Here is a 15084-nt window from a genome sequence, read left to right on the forward strand (position 1 = left end):
ATCTTATTCTTCCCTTAAAAAAAAAATATATCTATGTACCCAAGATCTGTTCAATAAAAAGACCTAAAAATCCATGAAAACTCAGTAACAATGAGCACCCCCAGCCCCCAGATTGTGGCCTTTAAACACCATCCCCACTTTAAACATCCAGAGGCCCTTGGGGAAATGCCCCGTCCCAGATCTGGGATGAGAAGTGTGCTGGCGAGTCTAGAATGTCATGTGTCAGGAAGCAAGGGAAGTATCAGAGGCCAACCGGTGATTTCAAAAGGACATAGGAACCAGTCTGAAGGGCTCCCATTGGCCAGAGATGGAATAATTAACTGCAGATGAATATGTAAAAAACCCATGAGTTGTAGTGTCAAACAGGTAAAGGTCTGTCACCCCACTCTGCGCTGAGACTACTTCGAATGACAGTGGGGAGCGTTCGCTGATGACGTTCAGTTCTGGTGAAGAGTCACAGAAGCAGAGTTAGGCTCTTGGGCTTTTCCCCTCCCCTCCCCCCTACAGTAGGCTTAGGGATCTGCCCTCAGACCGACTCTTGCGGGGACAGGAAACACATCACTTTGCACTCTTTTCATCCCCAGTGGCCAACACCACGTCCTCAGCAGAGCTGCAATGCACCTCTGAGGTTCCCGAGACCTGGGTTCTGGTCCAGCTCTTCCTCCTGCTCCGTCCACAGCCTCAATCTCTGAACCTTGCTGGGCCTCAGTTGCCTCATCTCTAAAATAAAACAGAACAATCACACGTGCCCTGACTGCCCTTCAGAAGCACGAGGATCGGTCGCCCCCTCTAAGATCCTCCCGCCTTGCTGATGCCGTGAATTGTCCGTGTTTCCCCCATTGCTACATTCCTTTTCATTTTTTAATTTTTTAAAAATTCTACCATGTGTTTGTTTATTTTTAACATTTTTTAGGGGGGGATGTGATTATCTTTTTAAAATTCATTTATTATTTTTAATGGAGGTGCTGGGGATTGAACCCAGGACCTTGTGCGCTAAGCACGCGCTCTACCTCTGAGCCACACACCCGCCCCACTGCTACGGTCTTCAGTAGGCACTTCATGGGTTCCCAGTGGGGAGGGGAATCTTTTTCACTACGCCGAGGAGAATGAATATCGCCGGTCATTCCCACAGATCAGACGGGCAGTAACAGCCTGCGTCTTCTCGTTCCTTTCAGCCATGGAATTCCACGAGCACCTGCACAGCATAGGCGCCAAGGAGGGGCTGAAGGAGCGCAAGCTGCAGAAGGCCGTGGAGAGCTTTACCTGGAACATCACCATCCTAAAGGTACGGTGCGCCAACGCTGTTTGTTTCCAGCAGGTTTCGTCCCGTCAGCGGGACTGTTCCCTAGTGGCACGTTATCAGCCGCTCAAGGGCGTGGTCACCGAGGTCCAGGGAGAGGTCTGCTCTCTGCAGGGGTCGGGGGCGGGGTGCGTCTGCGGGCACGGTAGCTGGGCAGTGCGGCTCACGGCGGGGGGGGGGGGGGGGGGGGGACTTGGGGACTCGAGCGGTCCGCACGCTGTGGATTCTGCCGAGAAGGGAGAGGGCCTTGCATTTCCTCCTCAAAGCCCTGTCGGGTTCGTCAGTGCAGCTGCTTTGTGTGAAATCGAGAACGCTGACTACAGATGGATGCCTGGGAATTTGAACATGCTGGTCACTCAGATTTCATGCAGCACTTTAAAGTATAATCGCAGCCTAATGTCGATGTGATCCCAGGGGGAAAAAAGGAAAGAATTGAGGGGGGCATAATCCGGAGAAATGGATAAAGGAATTGCCATTTGAAAGGAATTTTCCTTCAAGGGGATAACCATCTACATCCGCTTGTTCGCTTCTTTCCTTCTTTTCCTTTCCAGTCTGTTTGTCCTTCCCTCCTTTCCTTCTGTCTTTCTGTCTCAGCATGACCATTTTAAAAGAATTGAGTTTTATTACTTTCATTGTAAAAGTATTGTATTTTCGTTGTAGAAAATGTCAGAAAAGCACAACCAGAGGTAAACGTGGCCCTACCGTCCAGCAGTCTTTTGCTCTGCAGTCTCCTGGCTTTTCTCTGTGTGGTTATATAACATGACATGATTTGTAAAACAACATTGTGTCTGTGCCTCGGAACTTTTGTGAGTTTTGTCTCAATGGTCTTTACTTTTCTTTGTCAGTGTTTGGGACCTTGAATAATAATAACACAGAAACATTATTTCACTCTAGACCTTGGACAGCTAAATGTAAAATGACTCTCTGGTCCACCCTCCAAACTTTCTGCTCGGTTGAATTCAAAACTGTGAGGACGTTACCACAGCTGCCTCTTTGAGTTTCTCTGTTCCCCTTCAAGGCAAAAGATCCATCCTGCAGCTGACAGCAGTTTTCTGGTTTAATTAAATAAAAAGTCACCCTTCCAGAGCTAGCCAGCTTGCATTGCCTCGTATTAAGCCCCTACTCAGTTTTATAATTAAAATCATTTTTAAAATTTTTTGGTGGGGGGAGGCAATTAGGATTGATTGATTGATTGATTGATTGATTGATTGATTGGAGGCACTGGGGATTGAACCCAGCACCTGGTGACTGTTTTTAAATTGCTAGATCTTCTGCTTAGTATGTAACTGATCATTTGCAGTTCAGTAAACAGCAGATGCAAAAATTGACAATGAAGAGGAATTTGACTTTCCTACTTGCTGACTCCCTGTCAACCAGAGGTGGGGGGTACGCTACAAATTTCCTGCAAACCTCAGGAAAAAAAGAACACAGCAATTTATGGCCCTGTGGTAGGAACGGATGCCCATTTGGCTTTTATTTTATTATGGGCAAAAACAGGCTGAAGGAGCATCCTTTCATCCGTCAGCCATCCATGCTGTTCGTTCCAGCCCAGGATCCAGCAGCCTGGGCGTCACCTGGGAGCTTGTTCAAAATGCAGACTCCCGCACCCCACCAAGGCCTGCTGAGTCAGAATCTGCGTTTTAATAAGATCCTGGGGGATTCTTATGCACATTAAAGTTTGAGAAGCCCTGGGCCAAGAGCCACCAGAAATGGCCCACATATTAATGAAAAACAGCTGACGTGAAGTAGAAATTTAGAAAGAACAAAACTAAACCAAACAGCTACACCGAGGAAATGAATTTTCTTTTGCATTATGTCGGGGAGAGAGAATTAACACCTCAGACTTATGTTCACATGGGAACAGACGCACTGAACAGGGTGACAGATCTTTGTCAGGCGCCTAGGACGGTGTTTGCTGCGGGCGGTGCTGGAGTCTGGGGCAGCCCAGGCGACGAGCGGAAGAGCTGGAGAGAGGGGTGTGTCTCTGCTGTGCGAGGGAAGGGCTTTTCTCACTGCTGCACATTTCACAGACTTAAACTTTCTAGGGAAGAATCCACGCCCACGGAGTCCCGGCCAGGAACGCGGGTCAGAGTTGAGCTCCCCGCCTTTCCCGGCCGGAGGGGATGGAGTCCCGTGAGTCCCCCTCGCCACTTGTCCTTTTCGCCAAGCTCGGAGAGGGTCGGCCCTCCAGGGCCCCGTGTGGTGTGCGGTGGGCAGCAGGTGCCTCATGATGGCAGGGAGGCTCGGGGAAGGCTCCAGGTGATGCTGGATGTGGAGAGCAGACAGGAGGTTGTGCTGAGGGGGCCCTGAAGCTGAGGCCAGACACAGGGATTATCTGGGCGCTTAAAACGGGGCCTCCTGAGCCCCACCCCAGACCTTTGGGGTCAGACTCTTGGGGATGGACACAGGAATCTGCCTGTTATGGATTCTGAGGGACCCTAAAAAAAACCAAGTACCACTGCCCTGGAATCGAATCAGAAGTACCTTTCCCTGTGCATCACCCCACTCATTTGAATAACGAAGGAGGCATGGGACATAGGATTTACTGTCAGAAGAGGGACTGTCCAGGCAGATGGATGACCCGTTGTCACCTGCAGAGCAGGCAGCCCGCCAGAAACCCCTTTCGTCCAAGCATGTCCAGCCCAGTTTTAGTTTTTCCAGTTTTAAGAATTGCTTTAAAATGCAGCAGTGAACCAAGGAGAAATATCATCCTCTATCACCACACCCAGAACCACCCACTGTTAATATTTTTGCGTATTTATTTCCAGTTATTTTTTCTTTGAATAAAAACCATTTATTTTTGTAAATACATCTTCATTACAAAGAACTATTTTAGTGAAGTATAGTTAATTTGCAGTGTTGTGTTATTTTCTGGTGTACAGCATAGTGACTCAGTTATACATGTATATATTCTTTTTCATATTCTACAGTAGGACCTTGTTGTTTATCTATTTTATGTATATACTAATTTGTAATTAATCCCAAACTCCTAATTTATATCTCCCCCCTCTCCTCCCCAACTGGTAACCATAAGTTTGTTCTCTGTGAGTCTGTTTCTGTTTTGTAAATAAGTTCATTTGTGTCATTTTTTGGACTCCACATACAAATGATATCATATGGTATTTTTATTTCTTTCTCTGACTTACTTCATTTAGTATGATAATCTCTAGGTCCATCCATGTTGCTGCAAATGGCATTATTTCACTCTTTTTGATGGCTGAGTAGTATTCCATTGCATATATATACCACAACTTTTTTATCCAGTCATCTGTTGATGGGCATTTAGGTTGGTTCCATGTCTTGGCTACTGTAAACAGTGTTGCTATGAACATTGGGGTGTGTGTCTTTTCAAATTAGCGTTCCCTCTAGATATTGATGGATCATATGGTAAGTCTATTTGTAGCTTTTTAAGGAACCTCCATACTGTTCTCCATGGTGGCTGCACAAATCTGCATTCCCACCAGCAGTGTAGGAGGGTTCCCTTTTCTATACCCTCTCTAGCATTTTATTATTTGTAGACTTTTGAATGATGGCCATTCTGACTGGTATGAGGTGATACCTCATTGTACATTTCTCTGCTAATGAGGGATATTAAACATTTTTTCATGTGCCTATTGGCCACCTGTATGTCTTCTTTGGAGAAATGTCTGGGTCTTCTGCCTGTTTTTGCTTGGGTTTCTTGTTTGTTATTAAGTTGTATGAGCTGTTCATATATTCTGGAAATTATGCCTTTGTCAGTTGCATCATTTGCAAATATAGTTCTCTCATTTCATTGGGTGTGTTTTCATTTTTGTTTATGGTTTCCTTAGCTATACAAAAGCTTATGTTTAATTAGGTCTTACATGTTTATTTTTGCTTTTATTTCTGTTGCCTTGGGAGACTGACCTAGGAAAAGTTTGCTACTATTTATATTAGAGAATGTTTTGCCTGTGTTCTCTTCTAGGAGGTGTATGGTGTCCTGTCTTATATTTAAGTCTTTAAGCCATTTTGAGTTTATTTTTGTGTGTGGTGTGAGGGAGTGTTCTAACTTTATTTACATGTAGCTGCCCAGTTTTCCCAACACCACTTGCTGGAGAGACTGTCTTTTCTCCATTGTATATTCTTGCCTCCTTTGTCAAAGATTAATTGACCATGGGTGTGTGGGTTTATTTCTGGGCTCTCTAGTCTGTTCCATTGATCCATGTGTCCGTTTTTATGCCAATACCACACTGTTTTGCTGTAGCTCTGTAGTATTGTCTCAAGTCTGAGAGGGATTATGCCTCCAGCTTCATTATGAAGAACTTTTTTTTTAATGTAGAAAAGGTAAGTTTTAAAACGACCTCTGATCCTCCCTCTGATAAATAATTATTAAATGTAAGTGACTTTATTCCAGGAACCTTTTCATATGCATGTGGGTGGATGGAAATACATTTTATTGATTCTGAGTCATACTTTTCACATCTTTGATATTCGTGTGTATCTGTTAATCCATGGCATCTTTGCATCGTGTCCTACTTAAACTGGCAGTGATTTTCTTCCTTAGTGGTATATAGAATGGTATGTCTCACAGGCACTAGTGTCTTGTGAAATGAGGTATATTAGTAGATAGAATCCTACTGTAAGTGCTCTATTTAATTTTTTTAAAGTACTAACTTTCACTTTACTTAACAGGAAAAAAGCAAACCATAAAGAAACTAAATTAATTGCTGACCAATTTTTATTTTAAGGGATATTTATTTCCTAGAAAATCCCTCTTGAGTTAAAGAGATTCTGAAAAATATTAATTGGAGTCATTTTGTTGGGTTCTCTGAAAGCTACGCATTTCAATTGTAAGTTTTGTTGGGTTGACCCTCTGCTGTGAAAGATGAAAATATTTGCACTAATATTTCTGGATGGGGAGTTAGGCATATGGTTAGTTTTCCATCGTCTGGGTTTAAATATCCCCAGCTCGTCACAGGACTGTAATTCCCACGTTGCTTGCTGTAAGTTCAATATTTAAATTGGTTCACTGTCACCGCCAGTCCCAGACATCACCCATGCTTTTCTGCAGACAGAGGGTGTGGCAGAGAAACAAGAGAAATCTCAGCTGGGGTCATAGACAGCCTTTGTCTGGACACTTGGGCCCAGCTTTCTCAGAGTTTGTAACCATCCTGTTCTAGACTTTCTGCTGCATAATTGGGGAGGTGGGGTGAAGTCCACCCCCACGGGCTTCTGAGAGCTTCTTTAATTCATAGGCCAGCCCTCAAGACCTCACAACTATTAGTCAAACAGCACCATTCTTTTTTTTTTGGATCAGCTTTATTGAGGTATCATTTGCATAAAATAAAATTCACCAATTTTAACAGTGCCATTCAAGGAATTCTGACAACTGTATACAGTCGTGCCATCCCCACAGCACTGACTGACAGAGAACTTCCATCACCCCTAGAAACTCCCTTATGTCCCTTTGGAGTAAACCACCCCCACCTTGCTTTGCCTCTGCAGTTTTACCCGTCTCAGAAAAGCCTTGTACGTGGATTCATGGAGTGGAGTGCGTTCCGCAGGACTCTCCTGAGCATCAGCCAAGCTGATGTATGTTTCAGTGAGCTTGAACCACCCTCTGTTCGTACATTCACTGCTTAACACATTTGGGTTGTTCCCAGTTTTTAGCTATTAGGAGTGAAGCTGCGATGAACATTCACCTACCCGTCTTTGTGTGGACACGCATTTTTTTTTTTCTTGGGTCAATACCTATGAGTAGACTTGCTGGGTCATATGGTGAGTGAGTGTCAGACCTCATAAGAAATTGCCAACTGCTTTACGAACTGTTGCATTTTGTATCCCCCGGCAGTGCTGTGAGCGGTCCAGTCACTCCACACCCGTGGCAACGTTTGCTCTTGTCGGTGTAGCCAGCCTAGTAAGCGTATAGAGGTTGAGCATCTTTTCTGTTTTGGGTTTTTTGTTTTTAGGTTTTTAAAAAAAGATTATGAGGGGCTTTAGTGTGGTTTTCTTTATGTTTCTTCTGCTTAGCTTAGAGGGGTTTTTTTTCTTGAGATTTTTCTAGATATGGGTTTGTAGTTTTCATCCAATTTGGGGATTTTTCAGCCATTGTGTCTTTAAATTTTTTTCCGTTTTACCCCTTCTCTCTTCTTCTGTAAGTCCATTTATACACATGCATGCTTGATACTATCCTGCAAGTCGCAGATGCACACTGCTCATTTGTTTTTAGGCCTTTTTTTCTGTTTTCTTTAATAATTTCTATTGCTACATCTTAGAGCAATATTGCTGTCTCTTCTACAGCATCTAATCCGACATTAATCCTAGGCGGTGGGGTTTTCATTTTGAATTTCCCCGCTTCTCCGCTTTGTGCTCATGACATCCTGTACCTTCTAGAACATGTATGATGTTTACAGTGGCCGTTTTAGGGCTCCCTCCCTCCCCCACCCTGCCTCCCACCTCGCACCTGCTGGGCCTCCCTGAGCTCCAGGCTGTGTCCCCAGCTGCACAGGACTGTGGGGCCCTGTCTGGGCTCCACCCTCCCCACGCTGCAGCCTGGAGGCTCTCCACGTGACGGGCTGGGCCTCGGATCCGCAGCCCTTCTCCCGCGGCCCACCGCCTTGCTCTGCACAGCCATCACTTACTGTGTGTGCTGTGTTCTATCCAGTTGTATCTGCCTCATTCCTAACTTTCCTGTCCCCTCTTCTCCATCACTCAGAAATAAAACTCAAAAGACACTCAGTTTCTCTCTCCAGGTTGGGTGACTAGTAAGAGTTTTTATGAATTGCCAGTGTGAGTTCTGTGAGTTTCATTAAATTATGTTCCTTTCTTTGTGTGGCTGCTGCTCACGTGTGTGTGAGAGAGCCCATTTTCCTTTTTGCTCATTTCACGAGGAACATGGAAAGGAAATTCTGTCGTGTGATTTGAACCCACCGGGTTCATCCAAATGTTCGGTGCCATTGTCCTCCCGGTGCTAATCACTTACACGGTTTCTACGTAGGGCCGTTCCTAAAACGGAGGGTCCTGTGGTAACTGTTACAGGCTCTATTTTTGGTGAGGAGCAGAAACTCAACTCAGAGGAGAAGACACGGCCTACCCCGGGCGTCGTGAGGGGGACGGTATCTCAGGGAAACTGGAGCTTCTGACGCTGTATAAGTTGCTCTTGTCTTGGCCTAGCCCGGACTGTACCTTCGAAGGTCTTCTTTCCAGGACTATTTGTATCTCCTAGTCCGCATTCTAAGGAGAGGAACTCCGGGGGGCTCAGCCTGTCCCTGCAGCCCCAGCCCACCCACCCGCAAGCTCTGAGCCTCTCTGGTGTCCAGCCTCTGTGGGTTGGGGTCCCTCCTGGCTTCAGCCCATGGCATCCAGGAAGGGCCTGTCACCCCACACAAACACAGCCCCCTCTGGGCTGCGTCATCATCTGTTGCTGGGGGACAGACCACACCACAGCTGGTGGCTCATTCCTCAGGGTGCCGTTGCTCCAGCCACTCACAGGGCTGGGCCTGGAGCACCAGGAAGGCTTCCCTCCTGGGACCGGCTGCTCCTCTGGGCAGCGGGAAGGGCTGGTTTCTCTCCCCGTGGGGCTCACCGCCGGTAAGTCCAGCGCCAGCTTCTCCGTGGGGCTGCTGGGACCCTAGAAAGTAAGGCTTCGCAAGGTCATGGCCTCACCTCCTCCAGGTGATCAAAGCACATCGAGGCCAGTCCAGGTTCAAGGGCAGGGAAAGTGTGCCTGGATGGGGATGGAAGGCGTCCCTGGTGGCCGTGTTCACAGGAGCAGACGCTGTGGACGAAGCGGTTTCCCTTCAGAGGGGTGGGAGACACCGCAGGCCAGCCTGCTTTCCTGCCAGGTGCTTGTCTCATGTTCTGTCACAGTCTGCAGCCCCTCACGGCTGCCGGCAGTGGCGCAGACTGGCCCCATCCCCTCCCCTTCATCCCTGTCCATATGTGGGGACTGTTGCATCTCCCCCAACCTCCCTGACTCAGGATGAGGCGGCTTCTGGTCCCTCCCCCGAGGGTTGTGTTGACTTTCTACATTTCCTTCCATACTTGGTTTTACAGCAAATTTGCTCAAAAATACTTAACAGTCCTATTTTGTACAAAGTTTGCATCTATCATTCATTGCATTCCATACCATCTCCAATGAATGCTCCCTTAAGTATTCTGGAGAAGATGGCTGATAGTTGACATTATTTCAGTTTAGATTTCCCAGGGTTAATGGGCTCAGGAGGTGTGTTAGCATGTTCTCCAGCGGTGTTAGCGATGCTTGACCTGCACTATTCCAGCTGACCGCAGGAGGGCGCCGAGCTGGGCTTTGCATGTGGTTACTGGGTGGGTCCTTCCTTCCTTTCCGGCTGTCCTCTCCTTCCCCCACCCGCCCCCCAGCTTTTGCACAGCAAAGGAAACCATAAACAAAAGGAAAAGACAACCTACAGAATGGGAGAAAATATTTGCAAACAATGCAACTGACAAGGGCTAATTCCCAGAATATAAAAACAGCTCATACAACTTAATAACAAAAAAACAAACAACCCAATCAAGCAGTTCTCCAGTGAAGACATATAAATGTCAAAAGGCACATGAAAAAATGCTCAATATCGCTAATTATCAGAGAAATGCAAATCAAAACTACAATGAGGTATCACCTCACACCAGTCAGAATGCCCATCATTCAAAAGTCCACAAACGATAAATGCTGGAGAGGGTGGGGAGAAAAGGGAACCCTCCTACACTGCTGGTGGGAATGCAGTTTGGTGTAGCCACTGTGGAAAACAGTATGGAGATTCCTTAAAAACCTGAAACTAGACTTACCATATGATCCAGCAGTCCCACTCCTGGGCACATATACAATAGGCAAGACATGGAAGCAACCTAAATGTCCATCCACAGGTAACTGGATAAAGAAGTTGTGTGTATGTATACATACACACACACATACATAATGGAATACTACTCAATCTTAAAAGGAGAAAACAATGCCATTTGTAGCAACATGGTGGATCTGGAGATTGTCATACTAAATGAAGTAAGCCAAAAAGAAAAAAAAAAAAGAACTATCACTTATGTATGGAATCTTTACAAATGACACAAATGAACTTATTTTCAAAACAGAAACAGACTCACAGACAGAAAACGTATGGTTACCAGGGTGGTGGAGGGGAGAGAGAAATTAGGAGTTTGGGATTAGCAGATACACACAACTATGTATAGAACAGGTTTTTAAAAAAAAGATCCTACTGTAGAGCACAGGGAACTATAGTCAATATCCTGTAACAAACCATAATGGAAAAGGATATGAAAAAGAACATATATATATAACAGTGTGTATGTGTGTGTGTGTATAACTGAAGCATTGTGCTATATACCTGAAACACAACATTGTAAATCAACTAGACTTCAATAGGGAAAAAAAAAAAAAAAGAGCTCGTAAGACACAAAAGCCCTGGAGGAAAGTTAAATGAATACCACTAAGTGAAAGAAGCCAGTTGGAAAAGGCTTCTTGTTGTATGTTGTCCGATCCCGGCTGTATGACATCCTGGGAGAGGCAAAGCTACTGAGCCAATAAAAAGATGAGTTGTTGCCAGAGGTTAGCGGGGAGGGAGGGGGGAAGAGGTGGGCACAGAAGATGCTTGGGGCCGTGGACCAGTCCATCTGATACTGCAGCTAATGGTGGACGCGCATCCTTATACATCCGTCAAAACCTATAGCATATACAACACCAAGACTGAGCCCGAATGTGAACCAGGGACTTTGGGTGGTAACGATGTGTCGCTGTAGATCCATCAGTGGTGACAAACGTATACTGTGGGGTAAGATGTCAGTAGTGGAGGAGCTTGTGCCTGGGTGGGGATAGGGGGAATGTGGGAACCCTCTGCATTTCCAGCTCAGTTTTGCTGTGAACCCAAAGCTATTCTAAAAAAAAAAAAAAAAAATACAGCTTATTAAGTAATAATAATATTTGAAATGTTAAAGCACAAATATCTAGTTAAAATATCTTAATCATAAATGTATATAGCAGCTTTGCATGTGAGGGCAAATTCTTTAACAAGAAATTAGACTCTTGGCCCAGTAATGCTAATACTTACGCAGAAAGACCTCACAGCTTGTAAAATTCCAGCGTATGAGTTCAGTGAAGAATGAATGCAGATGCAGCTCTTTCCAGTTAAACAATGCAATGGAACCATGTGTCGTCTCTCATGAAAGGCGTCTGTAAAGCGGGGAAATCATGTACCTTAAGTGGGAAACAGCAAAGCATGCCATGGGTGCTTTCCAACCTCATGTGGCACAGGACCGCGTTGCAGTTTGGTCTCCCGCGCAGCTGGGATTTGCTTGTAGTCCAGTTGCTGCCGAGGTAAGTCCTCCCCTGTCACCCTCCGCAGCTGGCCCAGTTTTAACTGTGCAGGAGCACTTAAAAGGGTGTGCACACTGCAAGGCAGTTCAAAAAAAAAAAAAAAAAAAAAGAGGGAGAAAGAAGGGAGAGTACCAAGCATGGAGGTACGGCAAAGAAAAGTCAAACCCAAAGGCAAACCATGTCTGACAGAGCACCATAAAGACAGTAACAGAATAAATCAGAGCCCAAGAGCATGAACAGAATAGTGAGCCAGGAAGGAGGAGGGTGACCGTGAAGGAGAAAGAACCGGGGGAGGAAGCAGCTCAGACACAGGGAGGGAGGAAGGAGCGAAGAACAAGAGAGCAGTGCTGGGACTTGGACCAGCGGGGCTTCACATCCCTTCTGTTGGGCCTCTTGGAATCCTTGCTGATGCACGGGCAGCTTTACCCCCCAGGGGACATTGGGCAGTGTCTGCAGACATTGTGGTTGTCACACTGAGGGGGTCTTTGGTGGGTCAAGGCCAGGCATGCTACTAGGATGCACAAGACAGCCCCCACCGCCACCCGTAACCCAGCAAAATAATTCTCTGGGCAAACTGTCGAGTGATGAGGTTGACAGACTGCCTTGGCCGGCAGCTCCCAGTCCAGGCTCCCAGTGACTGTGTTTCAGTTTACCCCCCCGTTTTCTGACCTGTATGCATGTTAGGCTGCACGTATGTCAAATTGATGGTCACACCCTAGAAAAGAAGTTAAAATTTGGCTAAGAGGGTTTATTCAAAGTAGAGAATGCTTTCTTCCATCCCTTCTCTTAACTAGAACTCGGTGAGGATCTGCTGTGTGCCTGTGACTGTCAGCGCCTGCTTTAAATGCAGAACTTGAGAGCGGCTTGTCAGGGTTGGGGACGGCAGGGGGGTGGGGGTGGGGTGTGCAGAGTCATAATAGAAGGCGATAGATTGTATTTGTGGTGATAAGTTAGCTCCCTGTGTTGACTGCACTGGCGGCTACGGGAATCTACCCACTGGGTGAAATGACATAAACCTGTACCGTGTCAGCTCCCTGGTTCTGGGTGTTGTACTAAACTTACATAAGATGGAACCAGTGGCAGAAATTTAGGACAGTGTACACAAGACCTCTCTGTACCATATTTGCATCCTTCTGTGCATTTATACTTATTTCAGAATAAAAAGTTAAAGCAAAAAAAAAAATCTTAAAAGGAAAAATGCAAGACTGGCCGCACAATTAGGGAAAGATGTCACTCTAACCAGGGCAGATGGGAACAGTCAACACACAGGACTCTCTGCTGATGCATAAATGGAAAGGACTGAAAATGCAACACACTCAGAGTATGGTGTGGAAAACTGGGAAAGCAGGCTTGTTTTTTAATTAAAAATGGACCTATTTGGATGTAGCGCCACTAAGAAACGAATATGCCCTTTTGTGGAACCAAAATATTTCTATTTCAGTGGAAGATCTCTGTGGTCAAACTGGACCGGCCAGGCTTGGCTTAGCGAGCGTTGTCTAACTGCGTGTTTCGTTGCAGGGACAGGCGGATCTTCTGAAATACGCCAAGAATGAGACCTTGGAGAACCTGAAACAAATCCACTATGCTGCTGTTTCCTGTGGGCTGAATAAACCCGGCACAGAAAACGCCGACGTTCACAAGCCGCGCCGGAGCCTGGAAGTCATACCTGAGAAGGCAAATGACGAAACTGGAGAATGAGGGAACTTTCTTGAAATCGTTTCAGAGCTGATCACTCCAGGACCAATCGTAGCCAAGTGGGACACTTGCTTTGCACTCACGAATGAAAATAATATTGGAGATTTTACAGTACAACTGGAACAGCCGATGACAGTCTGTGAAAACTGTGAATGTATTTAGCAGCCCTGCGTGTGAAGCCTAATAAACTCTTCAACTAGAAATTATATTCCTGGCCCAGATATGCTATATTTGTACACAAAGACATCCTAACTCAGTTGCAGTGTGAACCGCACACTGTCTCTCTACTAGTCACTCTAGTTCCATTGAGAAGCAAACGTTTTCCTAACTGAAAACAATGTCTTAAGATGGAAATGGATTGTACTGTCTAATGAGTATTTATTGGGGAAAAGCCTACTCTGTGAGTTCTACTTTTGTATGACTGCCGGGATCTCTGGGTCGTAGGTGACTGGGGTGGCAAGCCTGCTGAGCCACGGTTACTAAGGGAAGCGTGACTGTACAGCCTCCGTGAACTTGGGGAGCTGCCAGGGGAGGCGGGGGCACCGCAGCCAGACGGGAGCTCCCAGCCGGAGTCACGTGCCGGGTACACAGATGATGTCCAAGTAGCCAACCTGGAAGCAACACACTGTACATAGTTTTTCATTGTACGGAGTAGTGTTCACATTAAAAAGATGTTTTATGATATTTCTCCAATAGCGGTGCGTGCATTTAATGAATGTTCAGTTTTTAAAACTTATGGTCCACGATGTTCTGTTCTGAAGAGCAGCTGATGACCTGGTGAACAGCTATCAAAGATAAGGTGCATTTTGCTTTCAGTCCAGTGGCCACGACTTGACACACTGGCAGCTTTCTGCCAAGCAAACCCACACATCTCCCAGCGTCCCGGGTCTCACCGGAGTGACGTGTGCTTTGAAGCGGTGCCGACAGTCAGCAGACAACAGGTGCAGGTGCGGGCAGCTCTCCCCTGCCCGCTGAGTCTTTAGTCCAAGATTTTATTTTCCAAATCAATGATACTTCGTGCGATTTTTGCAAAGATCCTGGACACTGCTGCCTAATTAACTGCTTCTCCCAAACCAAACTGCACTCCAATTTGGGGAGAGGAAAAGTGATCTAAATCTTCAAAAACTGCTTTTTGATGTGTCTGTTTTCTTATCCGGGATTCAGGTAAGTGAGCCACGTAACTATGTGGAATCTCCAAATTGGGGTCTCATAACTGATTTCCTCACAGTTAGGGAGATGCTCAGGCTCATATATTAAATTTATTTCTACCCAGACACCTAAATATTCTTTAAAAAAAAAAAAAAAAAAAACTCCTTGCCCAGTTCTTGTCATCTGCACGCTGGTACTGTGCTTAAATTAAGGTGTGCATTTCCACTGGCTCTTCGCTCAGTGTCATTCCGGTTAAAAAAAATTAAACCTCTCCATTACGTGGATGATAGTGCAGTAATTCCTGCTCACACCAGACAGCAACCAGCCAGTAGCTCAGGCTCTTAGGTCTGAAATGAACACTACACAGGATTTAAAAAAAAAAAATTCCTCCAAAAACAAATAGAAAAAAAAAATCAAAAGTTGATTTACAGACTGAGAAAATAATGTGTAATTTAGATTATTGTTAACAATCTTTGACCTTGGCAGGCAAGTAAACAATATTCAATTTAAAGTGAAAATCCAGAAATCCTAAAAAAAAAAAAAAAAATTTTTAAATAAAACAAAATTGAAGAAAAATGCTGCATTTATAGTAATGGCAGGCATTATCTAATATGTGACTTGAATGACTCTGAGAGCA

General features: G+C 45.5%; 1 protein-coding gene across 3 annotated transcripts in view; it reads left to right on the forward strand.

Moving 5' to 3' along the window:
• Positions 1 to 13986, forward strand: part of PLCL2 (phospholipase C like 2) — a 173097-nt gene extending 159111 nt beyond the window's left edge. For 2 of the 3 annotated variants that reach the window (XM_064490928.1, XM_064490933.1), the window contains 2 exons: positions 1176 to 1285; positions 13122 to 13986. In XM_064490928.1, coding sequence (XP_064346998.1) covers positions 1176 to 1285; positions 13122 to 13301 — 290 coding nt within the window. In that variant the 3' untranslated portion in view covers positions 13302 to 13986. The remainder of the gene's footprint in view (positions 1 to 1175; positions 1286 to 13121) is intronic. The other variant, XR_010382904.1, reaches the window with a different exon arrangement.
• Positions 13987 to 15084: the final 1098 nt, after the last annotated feature.

This window comes from Camelus dromedarius, chromosome 2 (assembly GCF_036321535.1).
Source record: "Camelus dromedarius isolate mCamDro1 chromosome 2, mCamDro1.pat, whole genome shotgun sequence".
NCBI classification, from domain to species: Eukaryota; Metazoa; Chordata; class Mammalia; order Artiodactyla; family Camelidae; genus Camelus; species Camelus dromedarius.